The sequence below is a fragment of the Podarcis liolepis genome (assembly GCF_965112155.1).
Source record: "Podarcis liolepis genome assembly, chromosome: 3".
In the NCBI taxonomy this organism is placed as follows: Eukaryota; Metazoa; Chordata; class Lepidosauria; order Squamata; family Lacertidae; genus Podarcis; species Podarcis liolepis.
Genome location: NC_139557.1, coordinates 68601596 through 68623004, shown reverse-complemented (window position 1 = coordinate 68623004; position 21409 = coordinate 68601596). Strand labels below are relative to the sequence as shown.

At 42.6% G+C, this 21409-nt stretch overlaps 2 protein-coding genes and 1 long non-coding RNA gene across 5 annotated transcripts; 2 read left to right on the top strand and 1 right to left on the bottom strand.

Annotated features, from left to right (window-relative positions):
* Positions 1-890: 890 nt before the first annotated feature.
* Positions 891-7605, top strand: MTRF1L (mitochondrial translation release factor 1 like; the record flags this gene model as incomplete). Its single annotated transcript, XM_083496563.1, has 7 exons — positions 891-1218; positions 1476-1555; positions 1965-2148; positions 3296-3459; positions 3847-3964; positions 5769-5905; positions 6869-7605. The coding sequence occupies 7 exons, from the start codon at positions 891-893 to the stop codon at positions 7082-7084; spliced, it is 1227 nt and encodes a 408-aa protein (XP_083352689.1). The 3' UTR covers positions 7085-7605.
* LOC310703890 lies at positions 3293-14050 on the bottom strand. The gene is made up of 3 exons (XR_014524434.1): positions 13764-14050; positions 12636-12697; positions 3293-3388 (listed from the first exon to the last, which is right to left on the bottom strand). It is a non-coding gene; the product is annotated as an uncharacterized lncRNA (long non-coding RNA).
* FBXO5 (F-box protein 5) lies at positions 6970-20874 on the top strand. Of its 3 annotated transcripts, none has more exons than XM_083496568.1 (5): positions 6970-7096; positions 16250-16945; positions 17706-17796; positions 19402-19575; positions 19899-20874. In XM_083496568.1, the coding sequence occupies exons 2-5, from the start codon at positions 16290-16292 to the stop codon at positions 20148-20150; spliced, it is 1173 nt and encodes a 390-aa protein (XP_083352694.1). In that variant the 5' UTR covers positions 6970-7096; positions 16250-16289; the 3' UTR covers positions 20151-20874. The 3 variants fall into 3 exon arrangements, with proteins under 3 accessions (XP_083352694.1, XP_083352693.1, XP_083352695.1); XM_083496567.1 differs by lacking the exon at positions 6970-7096 and adding an exon at positions 14222-14514; XM_083496569.1 differs by lacking the exon at positions 6970-7096 and adding an exon at positions 15226-15379.
* The last annotated feature ends 535 nt before the right edge of the window (positions 20875-21409 follow it).

Below are 21409 nucleotides of genomic sequence, written 5' to 3'. Positions count from 1 at the left end.
ACACTTTATTTTTTAACCTGATGTTTAGTATGCCGTTAAACTGGTGTTTCAATAATAATAATAATAATAATAATAATAATAATAATAATAATGAAAAATTGACAACCAACACAGGTAAACAAATACCTGTGTTTGTCAGTCATCCCAGCACCTTTCAATTAATTGCCCAGAAACCGGGAGGCAACCATTCTGGTTGGGTTACCTCCCTCTAATGTTTCATTTCATGATGTTTATAGAAACGTTTACTCCTTCCTCCCGACGGGAGTCGCATCTTTTCGGCTTTTTCCGGATTTTGCTGCCGTTTCAGTGAATGGGAACTAGCAATGCAAGCCCTGCACGACAGTGCCCAACTGAACACATGACAACCCGTACCAGCAAAAGAAGCCCACGCATTATTACCCCCTACCTCTATCTCCCGCCTTTTCTCCGTAGAGCTCGGGGCAGCACGCGCGGCTCTTGCAATTCCCACTCCCCCCTTATCCTCACAACAACCCTGACATGTAGGCTCGGCTGAGTGACTGCACAAGCCCACTCAGTGAGCCTCGTATCCGGTGTGTGCGTGTATGTGTGGACTGGAACCCGGGTATTCCCTGGCCATGGTCTTAAAGAGACTCGGGAATGAAGTGCTACTGGAAGGAATTTTTAAGGTGCTACTGGAAGGAATTTTTTTATTTCGGGAATGAAGCGCTTCCGTGATTTGCCAACGCGGTTCCTACCCGGCATAGAACGCCGTCCAAATGTGAACCCGAAGTGAAGGCGGTTCGTATTGCCCACTCTTGTTTTATCTCTATGCTGGACGCGGGGCCGGTTCTTTTCTTTCCGGAAGTTGCCGGCCTCGTGACCGGAAGCGGAAACTTTCCGGGCAAGGGAGAGCGTGGTTTGCCGTCGGCATGTGGCGGAGTGTTGGGCGCAGTCTGTTGTGGCGGCGGCTGCAGCAGCAGCAGCGGAGGTGGAGGTCGCGCGCCTCGTCTTCTTCGCCGCTCGCCGTTGCCCTCGCGCCGGGGCGGTGGGAGACGACGGCACCTCGGCGCTCCTCCAACAGCCAGGCTGGCTTGCGCGAGCTGTTCGAGCTGCCGGCGCTGCAGCGCTTTCTGGAGCGGCAGCAGCAGGAGCGGGGGCTGCTTCGCGGGGCTTCCTGGCCGGACTTGGCAGCGCGGATTCGCCTCCTGCGGGAGAAGGAGCAGGAGCTGCGCGACACGGAGCGCCTGGCGCAGGAAGGTGAGGCCGCCTCGGCAGACTCCGTAGCCACAGCCCGCTTGGCGCTCGTTGCCCTAAGCCGCAGCTTCAGTGGTGGCTGCCACACCGTCTGTACCAGAGGGAGAGAGGCGAGTCTTCCTGCAGGGACCATCCCATCTCGCCGTCATGTAACGCTATTAGTACTTGCATTTAGTGCATTGAAATTCTTATACAGGGGCCGGGTATTTTAGTTGTATTATCGTTACAGGCATTATTTGCTAACAATAGCTGTATTCTAGATGAACATGAAGATTTGCGGAGGCTGGCGGAAAAAGAAGCTGTTTCCTGTCAGGAAGAGATAGCAGAATTGAAACACCAGGTACATTGCTTCCTTTTTTTATTCATTTTATTTAAAACATTGCTTTTCATTGTGGGAATAATTCCAGAGTGGAATATGATATGCAGTATTATTTTCATATTGCTGAACGCATGGAACTGTTTACATTTCGGCTCCCGAACGATAGAAAACCAGAAGTGACATTTCTAACGCTTTTTGGAAGCCGAATGTCCTCCTGGTTTCTGCAGCTAATCGGAAGCCGTGCCTTGGTTTTCTAACGGTTTCGGGAGTCGAACAGATTTCTCAAACGCATTCTGTTCGAGAACCAGGGTACAACTGTATATATATATTGATTATTGTTCTTATTGCATGTGTTCCAGCAAGGTATGTGATCGGATACTATTGGCTGAAGATTTTATTTGGGTAGAAAGGCATCCCTTTTTCGTTACAGATTGTATTGCTTTTGATTCCTTCAGAAGAAACAGATAGAAGTGATCTCATCATGGAAGTGACTGCTGGAGTTGGAGGGCAGGAAGCAATGCTGTTCACAGCAGAGATGTTTGATATGTATCAACAGTATGCTGCATATAAAAAGTGGAATTTTGAAGTTCTGGAATATGCTTCTAGTGACATAGGTAAGTAACCAGTGCATATACCGCTGTCACCCTAGACATTACATTGCTGCAGGGGACATCTTATTTTTTCTGCTGCTAAATATGAGTGTTGCAGTATGAATGGTTATATATCATTGAAATCCAGCAAACATGTCTAGGAATCTTGTAGAGGTTTGCCCAGTATGCACCTAGTGTTTAAAGATGCATGCACTCTTGTGTATGATAACCACATGAATAAAATGAAAATAGTAGCATAAAAACAGTTTGAAGCTGCCTTCAGTAACCCTCTTAGAATACTCTGCTGAAGAAATTGCATCCAACAATTACATCCAGTTAGATCCAACAACAACTGGAGGGCCAGTTCCTTACCCTATTATATGTTGTTATAATAATTACCTAGTTTATAGGAATATTATATGAATTAATGAGTATTTTCATAGGTTGGCTATGATAGGCCTTTCCAAAGCTGGTTGCACTAAGTAATGGACCAAAGATACGGACCGGAAGAGTGTTGGAGGCAGAAAACTGTGATTAATTGGAAACTTCCTGGTTTGATCGTTGTGGCGTTAAGGGGCTGCATGTGCAGGCAAAGGCACAAACCATGGGCATGAACATATGTCTGGTTAATAAGATCAGAGATGACTGTCTGAACTTAATCAGTGTAAAAGCAATAATATACATGAGTGGGACCCCCAACAAAATACTGTGGTGTGGAATGCTCCTATTTGGTGTTCCAGCCAGTTCTTTCTTCTTTCAGGATGTTCCATTCCTTTTCTTCTGCTGGTTTTCTGCCTTTACTACTCCAACAGACACTCAGCATTCTCTGGCTGCTATTCATGTTCAGTCCTTAATGGTTTGGCTTTATTTGAGGGTGAAGTGGGGTGGGTGGTGGGCGTCTTAGGTTCTTTATGCTGATGAATTTTTCTACTTCTGCCAACCTTAGGGTTCTCCTTAGCATGGTGATACCCCCTTTAACTCAACAACACACAAGTTTGCTATCAGTATATCCGGTTATTTATAAACTTTCTAGGAACGGGGCAAAAATTAAGAACAAAATACAAACTCTGGTTGTAAGCTTAAATTAATCAGTCACAATATAAATCCTTCAGTCAACTTTTCCAAATGGATTGTACTATACAGTTACAGTGCATTTTTATTTTTATTGAAGGTGGTTTGAGACATGCATCTGCTGTTATAGGAGGCCTCGACACGTATAAACAGATGAAGTTTGAAGGGGGTGTACATCGTGTCCAGAGAGTGCCTAAGACAGAAAAGCAAGGACGCATTCACACCAGCACAATGACTGTAGCAATTTTACCACAACCAGATGAGGTATGATACAGTTGCAGAGTTGCAGGACTAGATGACGCTAAGGTCCCTTTTCAACGCTACAATTCTATGATTCTGAGTAGGTGCTCAAATATTCTGCTTTCAGATATGCTCTTTTGTGTAGACTTACTATGCTCAGAATAATTATTGATTTTATTACTTGATTATTTCATTTATAATCCACCTTTCTGCCAAGGAGCTCTAGGTGGTATACATAGTTCTCTGCAGAAGGCAGCTTATTGTTTCGGAAGAGTGTTTTAAAGGGTGGTGGGTGGCCCAGGTGTCAGTGAAAAACTTGCTTTGTCATTTTAAATAAGAATGATTTGTAAATCGAATTATCTGCTGTTCATTTACAAAGCATAAGTTGAATGTGTCTCTTTCACATTGCAGATAAATTTGACAATTAATCCTAAAGACTTGCGTATTGAAACTAAACGAGCCAGTGGAGCTGGTGGTCAGCATGTAAATAAAACTGATAGCGCTGTAAGAATAGTCCATATTCCCACAGGTACATTAGAACTTTCTTTCTACCTTGGTGAAATCTGTTTCTGCATATTATGATTTACACAAACAGTGAGCCTGGCTTAGTAGCAGTACAAATGCTATGTAGGCAGAAGATTCCAGGAGTCAGTGTGGATACTGCTGCCAGTCAGAGTCGATGGACTGAGTGGTCTCATTCAGTGTCAGGGGTCACTGTTGCTCTCCCCTTCTTACTGCCATTGTTGGGCCACCTCTGAGTGGCTGCAGACCTCTGTGCCTGCCAAGGACATAATACACAGGTGCTAGGAAGCTGCAGACAGGCTAGAAGACTGGTAGAAATGGTGGGGTGGAATTAACTGGAAGTGAGGGGCAGAGACACAGAGGGCTGGTGGCTGGAAAATAAACCAAGAACCTGAGCATGGGGTGAGGTGGAGGAAACAAGAGGATACAAGAACCTAAGGAGACGGAGAGGTGGGCAGGAAGTAGTTAATAGTGTGTAGGTGGGAAGCAGGTGGTGTGTGAGAGGGAGACAGTGGAAAAAGCATGGACGTAGGCAGCAATGCCCTTAAAATGAGAACTGGACAAGCCACCAGAGAGAAGCAAATGGCATGCAGAATGCAGAGATCACAAAAAGCCTGCACACATTACCACTGCTAGATGAAGGTGTTTGGCCCAGAGATGCTGACCCATGGAAGAAGCCACCTGCTGACCAACCCATGCAGCATAATGTAGAGAAGCAAGAAGCTAGTCTTGACTTTGCATTACCCACCAGGGATCACTACCCTAGAGAAAGCTCTGAGAACACCTTAATTATATAAGGTGTTAAAAAAAACAGACGTTGAGCAAGTTAGCTTTGTGCCAGGGAGATTCATGGAATGGGGAGGTGTTGCGTCCACCTAACTGAGTGACACTCATTGTAAGGCAACTTCATATATACATGTCAGAAAACCTAGGATTGCCACCAGTACTGCTTCTCCAACAAGTATATTTGGGTGACTAACACATCCACAAATACATAATTTTTCCATTCATATTCAAGACTTTTGCATGTACAGGTAATAAATGTGGCGTTAACCTGTGAATTCAGTGATACCTTAATCTATTTTTTTAAAAGCTACGATTATCAGTGGCCTCTACATGAATTTTCACTTTGAACTACAGTTTTTACCAACCATAAGTGTGAATTCTGCAGATAGTATTTGAATTCCTGGAGTATGTGGGAATTAGTTATAGGTAACAGTGCAAAGGGTTTGTGTTTCCACATTTAACCTCTTTTGATGCTATTTGCAACAGACGGTGTACCTTCTGAATAACCTACCAGTAGTAAAGCATAATCACAGCAAGGTCCTTCCTTTCTTACAAATCTACTTAATATTTAGCTTTTCCTATTTCTCTTTTCCAGTCCTCAGTGCCTTCCCTCTTTTCTGCTTAAATTGCAACATAGCATAGCAATGTATTTTGTTTTTTTCTGTTTGGGGCTAAATGCCTACCAGATGTCCTGCTTCTAGTGCAGGGTTGACTAACCTTTGAGTATCCAGATCCTTTTGGATTCCAGTTCTTTTCGCGTAGTCGGGGATGATGGGCCCTAGGAACAGTGCTCTGTTCCCACTGGAGCTTATTGCTTTCTTTTTGCTATCTTGGTAATCACCAGGCTTCACACTGCTGCCATTGCAGTAGCATATACTTCCCCAAGCCCTGAGTTCAGAAACTAGCAGTTGTGTAACTTAAATTGCCTGTCAGATCTCACTGTGCTCCTTGAAAGTTGGCCTTCATCCTTCCCTTGGCACTCTTTGTTTTGTTTTTGACTGACATCATTTTTCTTGCTGCTGCAGGTGTTGTGTCTGAGTGTCAGCAGGAAAGATCTCAAATAAAAAATAAAGAAAAGGCTATGAAGATCCTTCGTGCCAAGCTATACAGTATCAAACTTGAAGAAGAGACCAGAAAAACAGAAATTGCTAGAAAGATTCAGGTAATGTTTAATTTACTCTTCGTCAGTGCCTGGAAACTTGAGTTTAAGTTGTACTGGGACAAGTACGTACATCAAACATGACAAGAAGGCATGAGCTGATGATATAATTGGGCTGAAGGGCACAAAGAAGAAATCTACAGCATGAAGCTTGGAATTTTAATAGGCATTGTGTGGTGGAGAAAAAATAGGTTTCCTAAACAGCACAGTGAAGTAGAGTAATTTAACAATTAACACCTCACTTAAAATAAAGTGAGCATAAAGCTTACCAGCATGTCTGTTAATACCCTTAAGTGTATCCCTGTAACTAATGACAGTACTTATTAGTGTGCACCCCGACTTTTATAGCTGTGCTCAGAAGGCGAGGAAACTGCCCTCACAGTTCTTCTGGTAGCACCTTGGGCAGAGAAGGTGTGGTATAGTAGTTAGTGTATTTGTGCAGGGAAAATAAGTTTCCTATAGTGTTTTCCAATACATTTGCATCTCTCATATGTTTTCAGTCCAATCCATGCATGTATCTGAGCTCTTGTTCATGGCACAATAACCCAGTTAGTCGCCAAGGAACTAGATACAGCATGCTCTTGTTTTCTTCATATTCTGGCAAGGTGTCTCTGAGAGCCCAAGGCACCTCCAAGTGCATCTGCTCTCCCTCCTGTTCCCTTTAAAAGTTTGACTGGCTGAGAGAAGTGGTGCCTCAATTTGTCAGAAGCAGGAAATGTTATAAGAGATGCAGTACACATGTTCTGTTTCTCCTACTTACAGTAGTTGCTTTTTAGGTGTAAGCATAATGGAGAGAGCTATAAGCCTCTCCTGTTACACTACATTTATTTATTTTGCTCAAGAAATTTAGAGCGTAAGCTATTCAGGGTGAGGGCTTATCTTCTGGGTCTTTTTGGTTATGTTAACTCTGCAAAGGATTAGGTATATATAAAAAAACCCTGATCAAATTTTTCTTTTTCTGATTAGACTGGGTCCAGAGGAAGGTCGGAGAAAATCAGAACCTACAACTTTCCCCAGGATCGTGTTACTGATCACAGAATAAGCAGATCAGTGCATGACATTGAAAGGTTCATGTTGGGGGAGGAACTGCTAGATGACATGATAAAGTCCCTAAGAGAATATGCTGATTATGAGACTGTATTGGAAGTTATTTCTGAAAGTGATCCAACCAGGCTGAGATGATCTGCCCCACAGGTACAGAATGCAACCAACTAGCTTCCTGCATCTGCTAGCTTTGGACCTACCTGACATTGAAATCTCTCTTTCTGTGAAAAAGGGTGAAGTTAGCATTATTCTCAAATTGCTTCTTGAAGCAGACAGCTTTAATGGTGCTAAGCAAATTGACACTTGAGACAGATTTTTGAATGGATACTGGTGCTGTACTCTTCAGAGGTGGGCAGGAAATTGAGAACACACTGCCAATAGCTTTTTTACAGCGAAAATCATTCAGTGCAATAAGAAAGCTAACATGATGTTTTAAGTTATTACAATGTTGATACCTTAATCTAAAACCTGGAAGAAATTCTATTGTTTTCAGTGGCACTTGGATTTGTCACCACATGTAAATTTGAATTTATTTATTGCGACATTGTTAGAAAATTATACATAAGATTCTAACAGCTGTGGTGTCATAGCAAGTCAGAGGATTGGGCTTTTGCTGGTTGCCCCTCTGTTATGTTAAATGAAACTTCTTTAAAATCTGAGCCTACTTGTGTTGAATCCTTTGGCCCAGTTATGCACATGGATCCCATGAGTAAAGAGAACACTGTTACACTTTCCATCCTGCTGTCTAAATAGCTGGTCACCCCATACTTACATGTCCTAGTTTTCCACCACGCATGGAAATTTGACTGGGAACTTTGGAACCTTAGAGCCTGCCTAAAGGTAGCCAGCTGGACCTCATTTTCTATCATCCATGACCACTGGCCAAGCTGACCAGGAATGATGGGAGTTGGAGTTGGAGTATAACAATGCCTGAAGGGCATCACATTGGATATCCCCTAGAGCCTGCCTTCAAACAGAAGGAAGAGTCTAGGTCACTGGTATTTTAGCTGCTGTCTCGTAACCCAGAAATCTAGAGGAAATGAAGAGCCTTATGGTTCACAGGCAAGTGACTAATGGCTGGTTTGAAAAAGAATAATAAAAGTCCTCACTTTATATGGCAAGTCTTTAAAAGGACACTCAAATACTCTACTCTTCCCAATTGCAGAGGTCCAAGATCATCTTCACAGCTTCCCAGTGGGCTGCTTAACGCCTTGCACTGAGGCAAACTCCAATCAAATTGGCTTTCTATATAGGGAGTTCCTTTTTCTGTGCTTTTCACACCTGTGACTGTGCTGTGAAAAAGAACCCCACTGGATAATCTGCTCTGAAATTCTATCTACAATGAGTTGACAGGAATTTGTTAAATAGGGATGGAAATGTTGGGGGACATCCAACCAAGTTGTCCCATTAGCACAAGGATGTCTGTCTATTAAACAGAACTTCCTTTCTCTGTGCCCCCCTTAATCTGCCTTTGGGTTTTCCCAAACCCTCTGGACCAGATTTGGGGGGGGAATGCATGAAGGTGAAGCTCCATTGCACAAACCAATTATTGGCCTGATGGAACTACTTTGTTGGATATTGCCCCCTGACTTTACTTTCCTGTGTACAACCTTGAAGTAGAAAGCTTTCAAGAAGAATTTTGATTTAATATTTTTTATTTTAAAAAACCAGCTACTAATAAGAAAACACACCCCTGCACACATGCCCGTAGCAATATCTTCGGCATGTTTCAGGCTGAGGTACCGTATTTTTCGCCCTATAGGGTGCACCGGCCCATAGGGCGCACCTAGTTTTTTTTTGGGGGGGGGGCTATCCGCAAGCCTAGGGAGCCTGGCGAGAAGTCGCGCTGGTCTCCCCAGGCTTGTGGGTATCTGCCCGAAATGCGCCCCGGGCTTCGGGATGCAGGCTGCTCTCCAGAAGCCTTGGGAGACCGGCGGGAACTCCCACGGGCTCCCAAGGCTCGCAGATAGCTTCCTGAAGCCTGGAGAGCGAGAGGGGTCGGTGCGCACCGACCCCTCTCGCTCTCCAGGCTTCAGCGAAAGCCTGCATTTGCCCCATAGGATGCACACACATTTCCCCTTCATTTTTGGAGGGGAAAAAGTGCGTCCTATGGGGCGAAAAATACGGTAATCTAATAGTGATTTGTAAATGTCTCACAGAAGATCAAGTAACTTTTTTGAAGTTGGGAAATTCTGATCCAGTGATTTAGTTAGAAACAGTCTGATATTCTCTTTGGAGATTTATCCCAGCAGTTCAGTAGGTTTCTGTAATTATTCTCTTGTATCATCCTGTAACAGAATACAGCCATACTGCTGGGGGTTGCGGGACTTTTAAAGTTCTTTGCACATTTATTTCATACAGCTTTTACATTTCATTCCCTGCTTGTTCTTATTCAGGGTGGGGGGAAATTAGAGCCAGTTGTGAAACTATGAAACATTTTGGGAGTCCCAGATATGCAAGGACATAGGGTTGAAAAGTGAGTCCCAAGAGATTCTTTGGGACAAACTGGAAAAGCTTTGCAACAAGAGATGACTTGTGTTATGACAATCTTTAACTTGAGAATTCAGTATCTTGCACTCTTATCTTTCAATATATAATGCCAGTGATAGCACTCTTTATAATGTTAAAGCCAAGATAAAAATGATGTACACAAATTAGCATTTTACCCGTTTCACAGTGCAGTAGGATCAATCTCTTTTACCACTTGTACACTCTCTAACATAAGCTCTCTGGTAAGAAATGTGTGGGCTTTTATTTTTGTTTGTTTTTTTAAAAAAACACCGTTTTAAAACAACATATAGAGAGCTATAGAGCCTTACTGAGATAGCTTTCCTTTGCTCAGAAATTCTTTTCTGTCCTTGGTAGTTGTTACAGGTCAGGGGTCAGCAACCTTTTCCAGCCATGGGCCGGTCCACTGTCCCTCAGACCATGTGGTGGGCCAGACTATATTCTGGGAGGGGGGGGGGAATGAACAAATTCCTATGCCCCACAAATCACCCAGAGATGCATTTGAAATAAAAGGACACATTCTACTCATGTAAAAACACGCTGATTCCCGGACCATCTGCGGGCTGGATTGAGAAGGCGAATGAGCCGTATCCGGCCCCTGGGCCTTAGATTGCCTACCCCTGTTATAGGTGGCTTGTTTTTATTCATAAGATTCAAGAACCATGGCTTACAGCACAAAGGCAGAAGGATTCAAAGATGCCCTACCTTTCTGTTGGGCTGCCTTCCTTACTGCCCTGCCCTGAAGGCAGTTTGTAACAATTAAATCCAGTGGAAGAGCCTGACCCCTTGCCCTCAAGACAGCTAATTCTATCACTTGGCATGATTACATCAAAGGCAGGGTACAGTCCTGGTCTTTCTTTGTTGGGGCAGTAAGCTCTAGTAAGCTCTTTCTCCTTACCTTTCGTAGGGCTGTTCTCAGTGATAAGATTTATTTCTAATCACTGAGAAAAGATGAAAACCTACCCTAAATTTAATTGCCATATTTATTTCCTGTCTACGTCTACCTGTTGCATCACTACAACTACCGTATTTTTCGCTCTATAACACGCACCCGACCATAACACGCACGTAGTTTTTAGAGGAGGAAAATCTGTAGGCATGCCACCCGTAGGCATTCCCTCCATAACACGCACAGACATTTCCCCTTACTTTTTAGGAGGAAAAAAGTGAGTGTTATGGTGCAAAAAATACGGTAAATAACTGGAGCGTTTATGCTTGAAAGAGGCAAGTTGAAGCATCTGCCTCACCTGTTTCAAGGAAAGAAGCACCTATATATAAGGATTTGTTTCCTTTAAAAAGGCATAAACAAAACCGATATCTGTAGTGATAATTTCTCAACATGGGATAATGAAATTATGTCAAAAGATATTTTACAATTTAGGAGAACATGAGATGATGGATATGAAACGGTAATCTTAATTTGTTTCACCTATAGGCCACAACAAAATTATGGGTCTACAAGTGGTGAAAATAAAGGATAGATTACCCAAGTTTAAAATTACGTTGCTGTATTAAGTGAGGGTAGTTAAAACTACTTGATTTAAGATAATTTCTACCTGAATGTCCTAAAAGCTGAGAAAGCATTTCTGCAGTGAAGCCACTATAATGCTATAGTAAAATGAATTTCAGGGAGGACTATGCCTATCTCAAAAGCACAAGTTTTTGTTAGGTTTAAATCATAAATTCTTAAAATATGAAGCGCATTTGCTTCTGGAAAAACAACTTCGTAGTATTTTATTTCATATGCTGATTTGCTGTAAAAGATTTTCCAAGTATTTTTATTGTTCTTTGTTGGAATATTAGCTTGTGTATTGCTGAAAGATGCCTTGGCTCTTTAATGATCATAAAAACATTTAAATGTGATATTAACATTTTTACTTAGGAGAATCTCAACAAATATGCTGCATATTTAGAGTGTGATCCTAAACACAATTATCCAAAAGCAAGTCTCTCTGAATTCAATAAAATGTTGCTTTCTTGTAACTGTGTTTAAGATCAATTTTAGAATCAATCCTATTCACATTTACCTGGGAGTAAGTCTTATAGAATAGAATAGAATAGATTCTTTATTGTCTTTACACAAGTGCAACATTGCACAAAGTGCAACGAAATTGGATGCCATCCCTTAAAACAACAAAAGCAAAACAACAACAACAACCAAACAAAGCACATTCCAACCACACCCACACCACACCCATCAAACTCCCAGGTCACACTATCGAGTTACAGCATTCAAAAAGGCCACAGCTCTTGGATAGAAACTGTTTTTCAGTCTATTTGTTGGAACTCAATGGGACTTATGCATAGGACTCTTATCTCTGCACAAGTATCCTATAGATGCTGCTTTATGTTTAGACATAGAGGGGAAATAATGTATTCTTTTGATACTAAAATTTGTGGCAGAAAGATCCATACTATCATACCCTACTCCAGTGTAGCAGACAGCCTTATCTAAAGGCCAGTATTTCTTGCTAACCCTGTTTGGTTTTTTAAAAAACAAAGTATTACATTGATTTTTATTCAACGCTGATAGCTTTGTAGCTGGAGGCAAAGGTAATGTGTTAGTGTTTGCTATTTATGTGTAAAGATCTGCATAAACACTTCAGAGGCATGAAGTGTTATGTGTTTACTCATGATACATTATTTGTTGAATGAATCTATGGATAGCTTTGAGGCTCTATGAACAAGCTAATAAAAATTGTTAAGAGCTGGTCTTCTAAGAGTTGGATAGGAAAGTATAGCTGTCACAATTATTACTTAGTGCATCTATCTAGGATTGTACCCAGTGCCTCTCATGCACTTCCATGCTGCTTTTGTAACTGATGTGTTTGGGGAGGGGGTGAAAGATAGGGTAATGGTACATTCCTAGTCCCACACAGTTAACACTCTTGATAGCTGTGGAAATGTATTAATATCTTTTGCACAAACATAAAACTGCTGCAAACTGATGACCTGGAAAGAGCCTTGGTGCATTCAACTTTCACTAAAACCAGTGGAAAATGGCGTAGACATGGCAGAAGGAATCTTATTACATTCTGTAGCTTTAAACTGAAGTCTACTAGCATAATTTGTCCAATTCTACTATTGTAGAATTATTGTATTCTATTATTCTATAATTCTATTATTTTAGAATAATGGCAATAACAAAATTAATTGTAATGCAATTTCATAATGTTTATACCTTTGATAAGGCTTCACCAAGCTGTCCTTGATTCAGAAATGGGAGCAATTTCCATCAGGTAGCTGGGGAAGTTTCAAGAGAGATTAAACTAAATATTGGACTTCATTGTCCAAGACCACTGCAGCAAGACATGATTGCACCATTAGAGTATCAGAATAGAATGTACTCCCATACTTGCAGCTTATATCTGCTTCTCCTCCTGAATACATGCAAACTTACAATTAAAGATAATAGCCCAAGGCTTGTTTACAGGAAAACCCTCTGCAGTGCAGGGGGTTGGACTAGATGACCCTCATAGTCCCAACTCTACAATTCCACGCTTTCATGGACCAACAAAGTACAGTCATTACTGTTACAAGCGTGTTTTTTAAGGATGAATATATTGGGACGTGGGTGGTGCTGTGGGTTAAACCACAGAGCCTAGGACTTGCCGATCAGAAGGTCGGCGGTTCGAATCCCTGCGAAGGGGTGAGCTCCCGTTGCTCAGCCCCTGCTCCTGCCAACCTAGCAGTTCGAAAGCACGTCAGAGTGCAAGTAGATAAATAGGTACTGCTCCGGTGGGAAGGTAAATGGCGTTTCCGTGCGTTGCTCTGGTTCGCCATAAGCAGCTTAGTCATGCTGGCCACATGACCTGGAAGCTGTACACTGGCTCCCTCGGCCAATAAAGCGAGATGAGCACCGCAACCCCAGAGTCGGCCACGACTGGACCTAATGGTCAGGGGTCCCTTTACCCTTATATTGGAGCAAGCTGTGGCTTTAATTCCAAACTTACTTAGACTTAAAGCTACAGCCTAATTCTGTGAAAAGCTTTAGCTTTAGGATTTGTTTACAGCAGCAGGGTTTAAAACTAGTAGGCTTTATAAAATAAAATACCTGAGAAGCTGAACAATAAAATCTGCCTCCTTCCTTAAACTAAGCCAATCCACTCCAGCCCGCCCCCGGGCCCCAAAAAAACCAGGTATCATAGAAGGAAATACTGTACTCCTAGGTCAGTTTCTGGTCCCTGTTGCTTGACTGTGTTATAAGAACCCAATTAATTTAGGAAATTGCTGCCAAGTTAATCATACTCAGAATTGCAAAAGCTCTAGTTTTAAGAAGGAGACTTAATTATATACCAGTTTCCTGTACCTGTTATATTAAAAACCGCAGGCCGGGGGAGATGGAACATGTCTAAGAGGCGGTACAGTGTTACGTGTCTCCTCCTCCTCCTCAGTTATCCTAATACGTACTATCGTGGCAAGAGGTCTGAAGAGGCGGAGAGCCCGCCAGGCCCGAATGGTGTCTCCTGAACGCGCAGGAGCCCGGGGCTGGGCGCCAGACTCTGACCAATAGAACGGCCCGGGGAAGGAGAGCGCGAGCTCTTTCGAAATCGTGGGCAGGCGCCACAGCCTCTCCCGCGCTCCAACGCGTCTCCTTCCAAAGCTCGAGAGAGACAGCGCGCGCGCGGGAGGGGCGGGGGATGGGCACGCCTTTTCCCCGCCCCGCCGCCTCAAGGCCCGGAGTAGCAGAGGCTCGCGCCCTCAGCCTTTAAAACCTCTTGTCAGGCGAGAGAGAGAGAGAGAGAGAGAGGGAAAACCACCCCCAACGGCAGCTCCGCCTCTCGCGAGCGGGCATTGGCCTCCGCCTCTCCCTTTCCCCGTATTGGCCGCCGAGCTTCGGCAGCGGCTCGCCATTGGCTCCTCTAGTTTTGGATACCAGATTCAAAGTTTTTAAAAGTACCCGGCAAAGAAATTCCGCCCAGAGCAGGCAAGCGGGCTAGTGGCGGCTGGGGAAGCAGCGCCGAGGAAGAGCCCCGTTAGGGAAAAGGACGGAGGAAGAAGAAAAGGGAAGGAAAACGTAGGAAGGAAAACGTAGAAGTGCCTCGACTCCTCCGTTCCAGGTACAGGGGAGGGAAGCAGGGATGAAAGAGGCGCCTGCAAGGCTGAAATGCCCTCTTTGGGGAGGGGGCGATGTGGGGGGCTCAAATCCCAAGAACGTCTGATAGCAATGGATGGGAAGGGATTAGGATGCAGCTTGGTATGGATGGGCTGAAAAAGTCCATATTTCCCCCTCTTCTCCCCAATAAAAGGGAACTGACGCTGGAAAGGAGTCCCGCCGGCGGGAGAAGCCCTGAGTCGCTCTCCCGCGTAGTGGACGGGGAGCTCCTTTAAAGTGCGGGAAATGGTGATCCCCTTTACCCCCTTAGCTCTTCTCCGTTTACTGAACTCGTTTATTATCCCTCGATCTGCTCCAGAGATGGGTTTCTCCCCACCCCGGTCAACCGCCTCCCCCCACCCCAAATTGTGCCTTACAGCGCACGTGGGGTATGGATTGGGGAGCCCTTGAAAAAACACTGAATGGTCTCTTCTACCCACCCGAGATCCTTTTCTCCACCTCGCCCCGCAACCTCTTATTTTTCTTGCCCTGGGAGGCCTGGTGGGCACCATTTCTGCAGGGCGCGGGCGAGTTTGCGCCTCCCTCGCTTCTCTTATCTGGAGCCCGCCAGGGTGGGAGCAGCCATTAAGCGCGTGCTCGAGCCTTGAATTGGAGGGGGGGGTCGGAGGTGCCACTTAATATCTCCTCCTTCCCCCCCCCCCGAGAAAGACATACATTTATTAAGGGGGAAACCAGGCAGGGCGGGCCTCCCATGTCCATTCTCCCATCTCCCGCGCTGCTTGAGAAGGCGCCTCCCCAACCCCTCAGAGATGGCAGCGGGCTGAGGAGAAATAACAGCGATTTTGGACTGCTCTAACCAACGAATAGGGGTGGGTCGGTGGGCGAGGCCCGATAGACAGAAACTGCCACTCACCTTGATATTGGGGGTGGGGGGCTTTTTCTCATTGTTCGTTTGGGGACGGCAGTGTGATTCCCTCACATCTGAATATATTTTCCCCCACAGCATATATAGTACTGCCTTTTAGGGTGTAATGCCCAAAACAGCATTTGTATTTCCCCACCCCCTTCACATTACAAACTGTACCTCACTGTTGAGTGGGGTGCTTGAGAAAAGGACTAGCGGTGTGCTTAATGCACCATAGCTGTATTTTTTTTAGCCACCACTAGGTTCCATGACTGCCTCGCCTTGGAGAAAGGCTACCGTATTTCTCCTGACCTTTCCCTAGCAGCATTCTGAATGAAGGGGAAACCCCTAATGATCCTTCAGAAAGTAGAACCATTATTTCCCCAGGACCCAGCTGGAAATCTCACTGATAATGCTTTAACTGTACAGCAGGGAACTGGACAAACATGCCAGTTCAGGACCATCTATCCTGATCTGCCATTTTGTAGCCCTCCTTTTATAGCTTTCCAAGTTGTTCCATACCTGGCATACAATATGTCTATGCAGAGTAAATAATTTTTGGTTTGGCAGTTTATCCTCATCTTCGCTAGAGGTAAAATGCCTTATAAAATGTGTTTAGTAAGTTATTTTGTTCATTTGTATTAAGGTGAGCTGTCTATAAACCGTAAGAAATAATCACATGTATAAAAAGCCCTATATTTCTGCAGCGTAATTTTATATTAACATGAAAGTGTTGAATTAAATGTTTTAAAACAAATAAACAGCCCTTCAACAATGCTTCCAGATTGTCTTCTGAAATAATTTTAAGGCTAATGTCTTTTTATTTTTGTTTTAGATACAATTCTGACAATATTTAAAAACAAACCACTTTGAAAATGAAACGTGATGTTAATTGTTACTATGTTCACTGTGGACATTCACCATTAAAACCAGGTGGAACAGAGAAAAGATCAGAAGAGCTCTGTATTGCTAATTATGATAAAGACTTTTGTAAAGACTGCAGTAAAGACTATCAGAAGGTTTTCTACAGTGACCTGCACAATGGAAGTACCAAGAGTGTCAGCATCCAAAGTGGCGAGGAACCTGTACATAACAACAAAGAAAACCAAGAAATATTGTGGAGGCATGTTCAGAGTGTCAGTGAAATGGACAATGGAAATGAGGACAGTGGGTATGCCTCTTTGTTGGGCAATCAGCACGAATCTACTGTCCACGATGATAGCATGCCTTTGGCAGGAAACATCAATAATACACCAAATCACCATCTTAATCAAAGAAAAAATTTGCTTCCAGTCCTCCATTTTGAAGAACTTGTCTGCTCAACTTTGAAAAAAACGAGTAGAAGAAATCCAAAGACATGGGCTCTTGTCTTAGATAAGATTGTTTCCAAGCAAAACATGGAATTTAGGAATCTAATTGGCAAAAAAATGGGACTAGATAAATTAGACATTCTTGGTGAGCTGTTCCATGGAAAGTTCAGTCATCTACTAGCAAGTATCTTAAAACATCTCAGCTATATGGACTTGATAAAGTGAGTTCATTTAATATGGTGTTTGTACATTAAGCTGAATTATAAGGTCAAGCTTAAGAGACCATTTTTAGTGCACTAATTTTCCTCATGGACGAATACTGCATGAAGACATAACTTATGTGTCAGCTAGCATACCCATGTGAAGTATTGTGCAAATATTCTCTTTTACTGTCTGTTCCCAGTGCTCTGGCAATAAATATTAATATCTCAGAATGACCTTCATTGGGTGACATCCAATCAGCAGAAGAGACCTGTTGGTTATGCAACAGGATTCCTCTTTCTATTCACCTTTGCAGTTGCACCAAACTCCAAAATATACTCTGGAGGATTGGAAGACCCTCTGAGCATATGAGGCGAGGAAGGGGAAGTCTGTTCACATGACATTGGATGTTACCCATTCAATTTAATTTGTTAAGGCACTGGTAGGGAAAACAATTTTATATTTGTAGATGTTAGAACCCTTTATCATTTTTCATTTCTGCTTTCCTTTATTTCATTTCGAACTATTCAAAATAGAATATGAACCTGTCCAACTCCTAAGCTTAGAGTGGACACTTCTGAAACATGCACGTCCTTTCTAAAAGGGCTTAGGAGGGAGATGAATGTACAGCTCTGCACTGAGGTTGCCTATAGATTTATAATAATGAACAGGTTTATAAATGGTGCCTTGAAGGTATCTGTAGGTAGAATTGTTTACTTGGTTAAGCAACGGGATTTGGTCTTATTTTCTGAATATAACTGATGGTTTTTTTCACAACAGTGTGGCTAAAGTGAGCACTACGTGGAAAAAAATTCTACAAGATGACAAGTGGGCTTTCCAGATGTATAACAAAGCACTGAAATTGACTTTGGTAAGAATCTCTACTTTCTACTGTTTTTATTATTGAAGCACCTACACATCTAGGAACTGGGGCAGGGGGTTCTATTATTTCTGTTGCAAGCCTCTGGTTGCTAACACAAGCTAAAAAGCAGAGGTAGAGAACCTCAGGCTCTGTCTGGTCCAGGGCACACACCTCACAGGCTCTCCTTTGTACTCCCAAGTCTTCATGCATGGCTGAAATGCCTCCATGAATTCTGATGATGCCTCTTCCTTCTATGAGGGTAGAGAGGTTCATGCATAGGAACTAGTCTACTGTACAAAGGCACAATTTGGATTTGTTGCTCCACCCAATTTTGCCTCTGGCCCCACCCACCACTGACATGTTGGCCATTGGGCTGAAAAGGTATATACACCGCTCCTGTAAAGGTAACTTGCTCGTTTTCTCAGGCCCACAAGTTTTGGCTGGATTTGTTAGCCTGCTTTTATTTGTGCCAGATAACTTGGTAGGGCCTGATTAATATATGTGGCAAGGCTCAAGAGTAAGGGCTGGGCCTTGGTCAGCTTTGCATGCAGCTGTTTTGCCCCGCTAATTGTGCAAGCAGCAAAGCATGCCAGGAGTCTATATGCTAGATTGCCAGTGGCAATGCCTGTACAATCAAATCTTGTTTTAATCATCTGAGATATTCCGAAACTTCATACAACCACACACAGCGCTTTGCAAATATACAATCTAGGAAGCAACAATTAACTAATTTCCCATTATGTCCAAACCAGGAGAAAATGGTGGCTTAAAAAGCTGGTTTTCAGAACCTGGTTTGTTTGGGTGATATTAACCATAGTTTCCAGTTCGGTTGGAATAGAAATGTATGACTAGTAGAGGCTTCCTGTCATGCATGCATGCTTACATAAAGGTGTTGTATGTGGGTGCATGCACATTGGGCAAAAAGATTCCTGCGTTGCAGGGGGTTGGACTAGATGGTCCCATCCAACTCTATACTTCTATGAGCCTCAGACATATCTCATCTTACTAAGCCAAGATTGGATTGTGAATGTGGCCAGTGGCTGTTGCTACAGGCAGTCCATCAAATAGATTTTTTTTTTTGAAGCCCTGGTTCCAGTCTTGCAGATAAATTTGGGGAAGGTATTGGCCTACACATACATTTAGTAGCCTGCCGGCCAATCCATATTTGTATTGCTCTCTTTGGAAGTTCCAAAAGCAAAAAACACTAATTTTTAATCTAATTAGATTTTTAATCTAATTTTTAATACCTCAATTTTTAATAAGGTCCCCAAAGACACATTTGGAGGCTATTGGGCCATATGCCACCTGGAGGGCTGATACAAGCTGTGAGTTAAAATGCCGTGTTCTACACCAGGGGTCTTTTATTCATGAGAATTTGGCAAAGGTGCTGAGCCATCTATTGGTCAGATAGTAGATTGTCTTTTGTAGGAATACTGTCAGAAACTAGAAGGAAGACGTCTCCGAAGTATCAGCTAAATTTCCTTATTCTGCTTTTGTTTCTTTACTCCCTGAATACAAAAGCAGGTTCCGATGTGTGTGTATACTAACAGATAATTAGCACTTTACTTTCTTTTTTAATCCGCAGTCTTGTAATAAACATTATTTTCTTGGCAGAATAACAGCGTGAAGGCCTCCAGACAGGGTGATACAAGGGAATATGCTCTTTGTCGAGAACCGTTAACTCACGTTCAGAAAGTATCAGCTGCACAAAACTCTAAAAAAGCATCCAGAATCAAGGTGGACAATCAGAGCTCTTCCTCCTACAGCCGGTACACACAGTTTTCCGAGGTAAAGTGCTTTTAATTCTGAGTGGCTTCTGGTGATGCCACATTGTTAGTAATAATTTCAAGTACAATGGCCCCATATCATGTGCCAGTTATTCTTATACAGTACAAACCTTGTGAAGCCAGATTAAGTGAGCAACATATTGAACTGTTTAACAGGCTGTATCTTTTGACAATGAATTTGAAGTAGGGGAAGCCTTAAATTCTTTTTAGAAGGGCAAGCAAGCTGTAAAAACATGGTGTGTTATTAAATGAGCTTCATTTTGATTCAGGGAGATGTTTACGAAAGTAAAATCCTTTAAAAAAATATTTTATTTTGCTCAACAGGTTGCCATGACTTTGAAAAACACTGAAAGCCTGAAAGTCTGCAGCTACTGTGGTTCACCTGCTAAGTATGATTCCCATCTGCAGAGGGCAACATGTATCCGTGAAGGCTGTGGTTTTGACTTTTGCACAAAGTGCTTATGCAGCTACCATAGTGCCAAGGACTGCTCAAGTGGAAAGTCTTTGAAGCCCTCCTTCAAATCAGGACCCCTTCCTGGTACCAAAAAAAGCAAACAAAATTTACGCAGGCTTTAATTTGAACTGAGGGACAGGCTGTGGCTGTTGTACCATGGGACCTGATTTGGAAGTCCAAAAGAGTGAATATGAAAGAAAGAAGTGACTTGTTTAAAACCATTTTTTAAAAAGAATGAAAACATAAATGTATTTTGGAACTTTTCCAGTGGGTTAGATGCTTTTAAATTTTTAAAAAATGAATTTGCTATTCCAAATGTCCTACCTGCTGTTTTAAAAAGGGTATTTGCCAAAAAAAATTAAATTCAATTTGTTTTAAGGGGATGGAGAGGGTAGCATCTGGACAAAAAGTGGAATTAGGTTTTGAAAGTTCAGTAGAATAAATTTGTTTTAAGAAATGAGCTTTTGTTTTAATGTATTCAGACTTCATGCCTTACAAAAGCTTTTAGAACTTTACTGTTGAATGACAATGGATATGAAATGCATTTTTTGCTAAATACGCAATAATACCCTTGTATTTGCGGTTTGAAATATTTATTGACCAAGTTTTGTCTAATTATTTTCAAAGCATTGGATGTGACTGGGATTAATAACCACTCTGGTCTTCATAACTGCTGAAACAATACTGTTTATCATGCCCCCATTTCATTCCTGGGCAAATACCCTGATGGCCAGTTATCCCTTTAGTTTTCTTCAAATCCAAGATGCTTCTCCTGCCTATATACTTGTAAATACTTAAATATTTGTCTGTCTCTATGCTGAAAAATAAATTTAACTTTATAAATAATACCAGCACTATGTTTGTTACAGCACACAATTAACTAGAGACAGGTACATTCCAGCATGGACAGAACTCCATACAATGGGCGAGGCAGTCACACATACCATGTCAAGCTAGCCAAGGGCACATCACAGTTCAGGCCGAATGAAGAGTCACTAGGGACAAATAGGCTTGGAGGGTCACATTTGACCTCTGGCCTTGAGGTTCCCAACTCCTGGTCTAGATTTTTAGAACGGAAAATTGCCCTGAGCAATAAAAACAAGAACTGTGTGTGTTTTTTAATCCTCTCTCATAACAAAGAGTTCCACGACAGATATTACACATGCAGGTGGAGAGAAAATTTCTTCGCCATACTTAGAAATCAAGAACTTATCAGAGAGTGGGAGCATTTTAAGCTCTGTCTGGTATGCTTATTTTACTGTGGGGATTCCTGTGGTACTTGTATGCACAGTGGTGTGGCGCTTAGCCCATTTGAGTTCTTGCCCATATACCGTATTTTTCGCCCTATAGGACGCACTTTTTCCCCTCCAAAAATGAAGGG

Bases quoted from the DNA above. Each gene is read 5' to 3' on its own strand.
- FBXO5 (XM_083496568.1), top strand. From the start codon at position 16,290: ATGAAACGTGATGTTAATTGTTACTATGTTCACTGTGGACATTCACCA. The intron at 16,946-17,705 runs GTGAGTTCATTT...TTTTCACAACAG, and splicing joins AGCTATATGGACTTGATAAA to TGTGGCTAAAGTGAGCACTA. The intron at 17,797-19,401 runs GTAAGAATCTCT...TTTTCTTGGCAG, and splicing joins AAGCACTGAAATTGACTTTG to AATAACAGCGTGAAGGCCTC.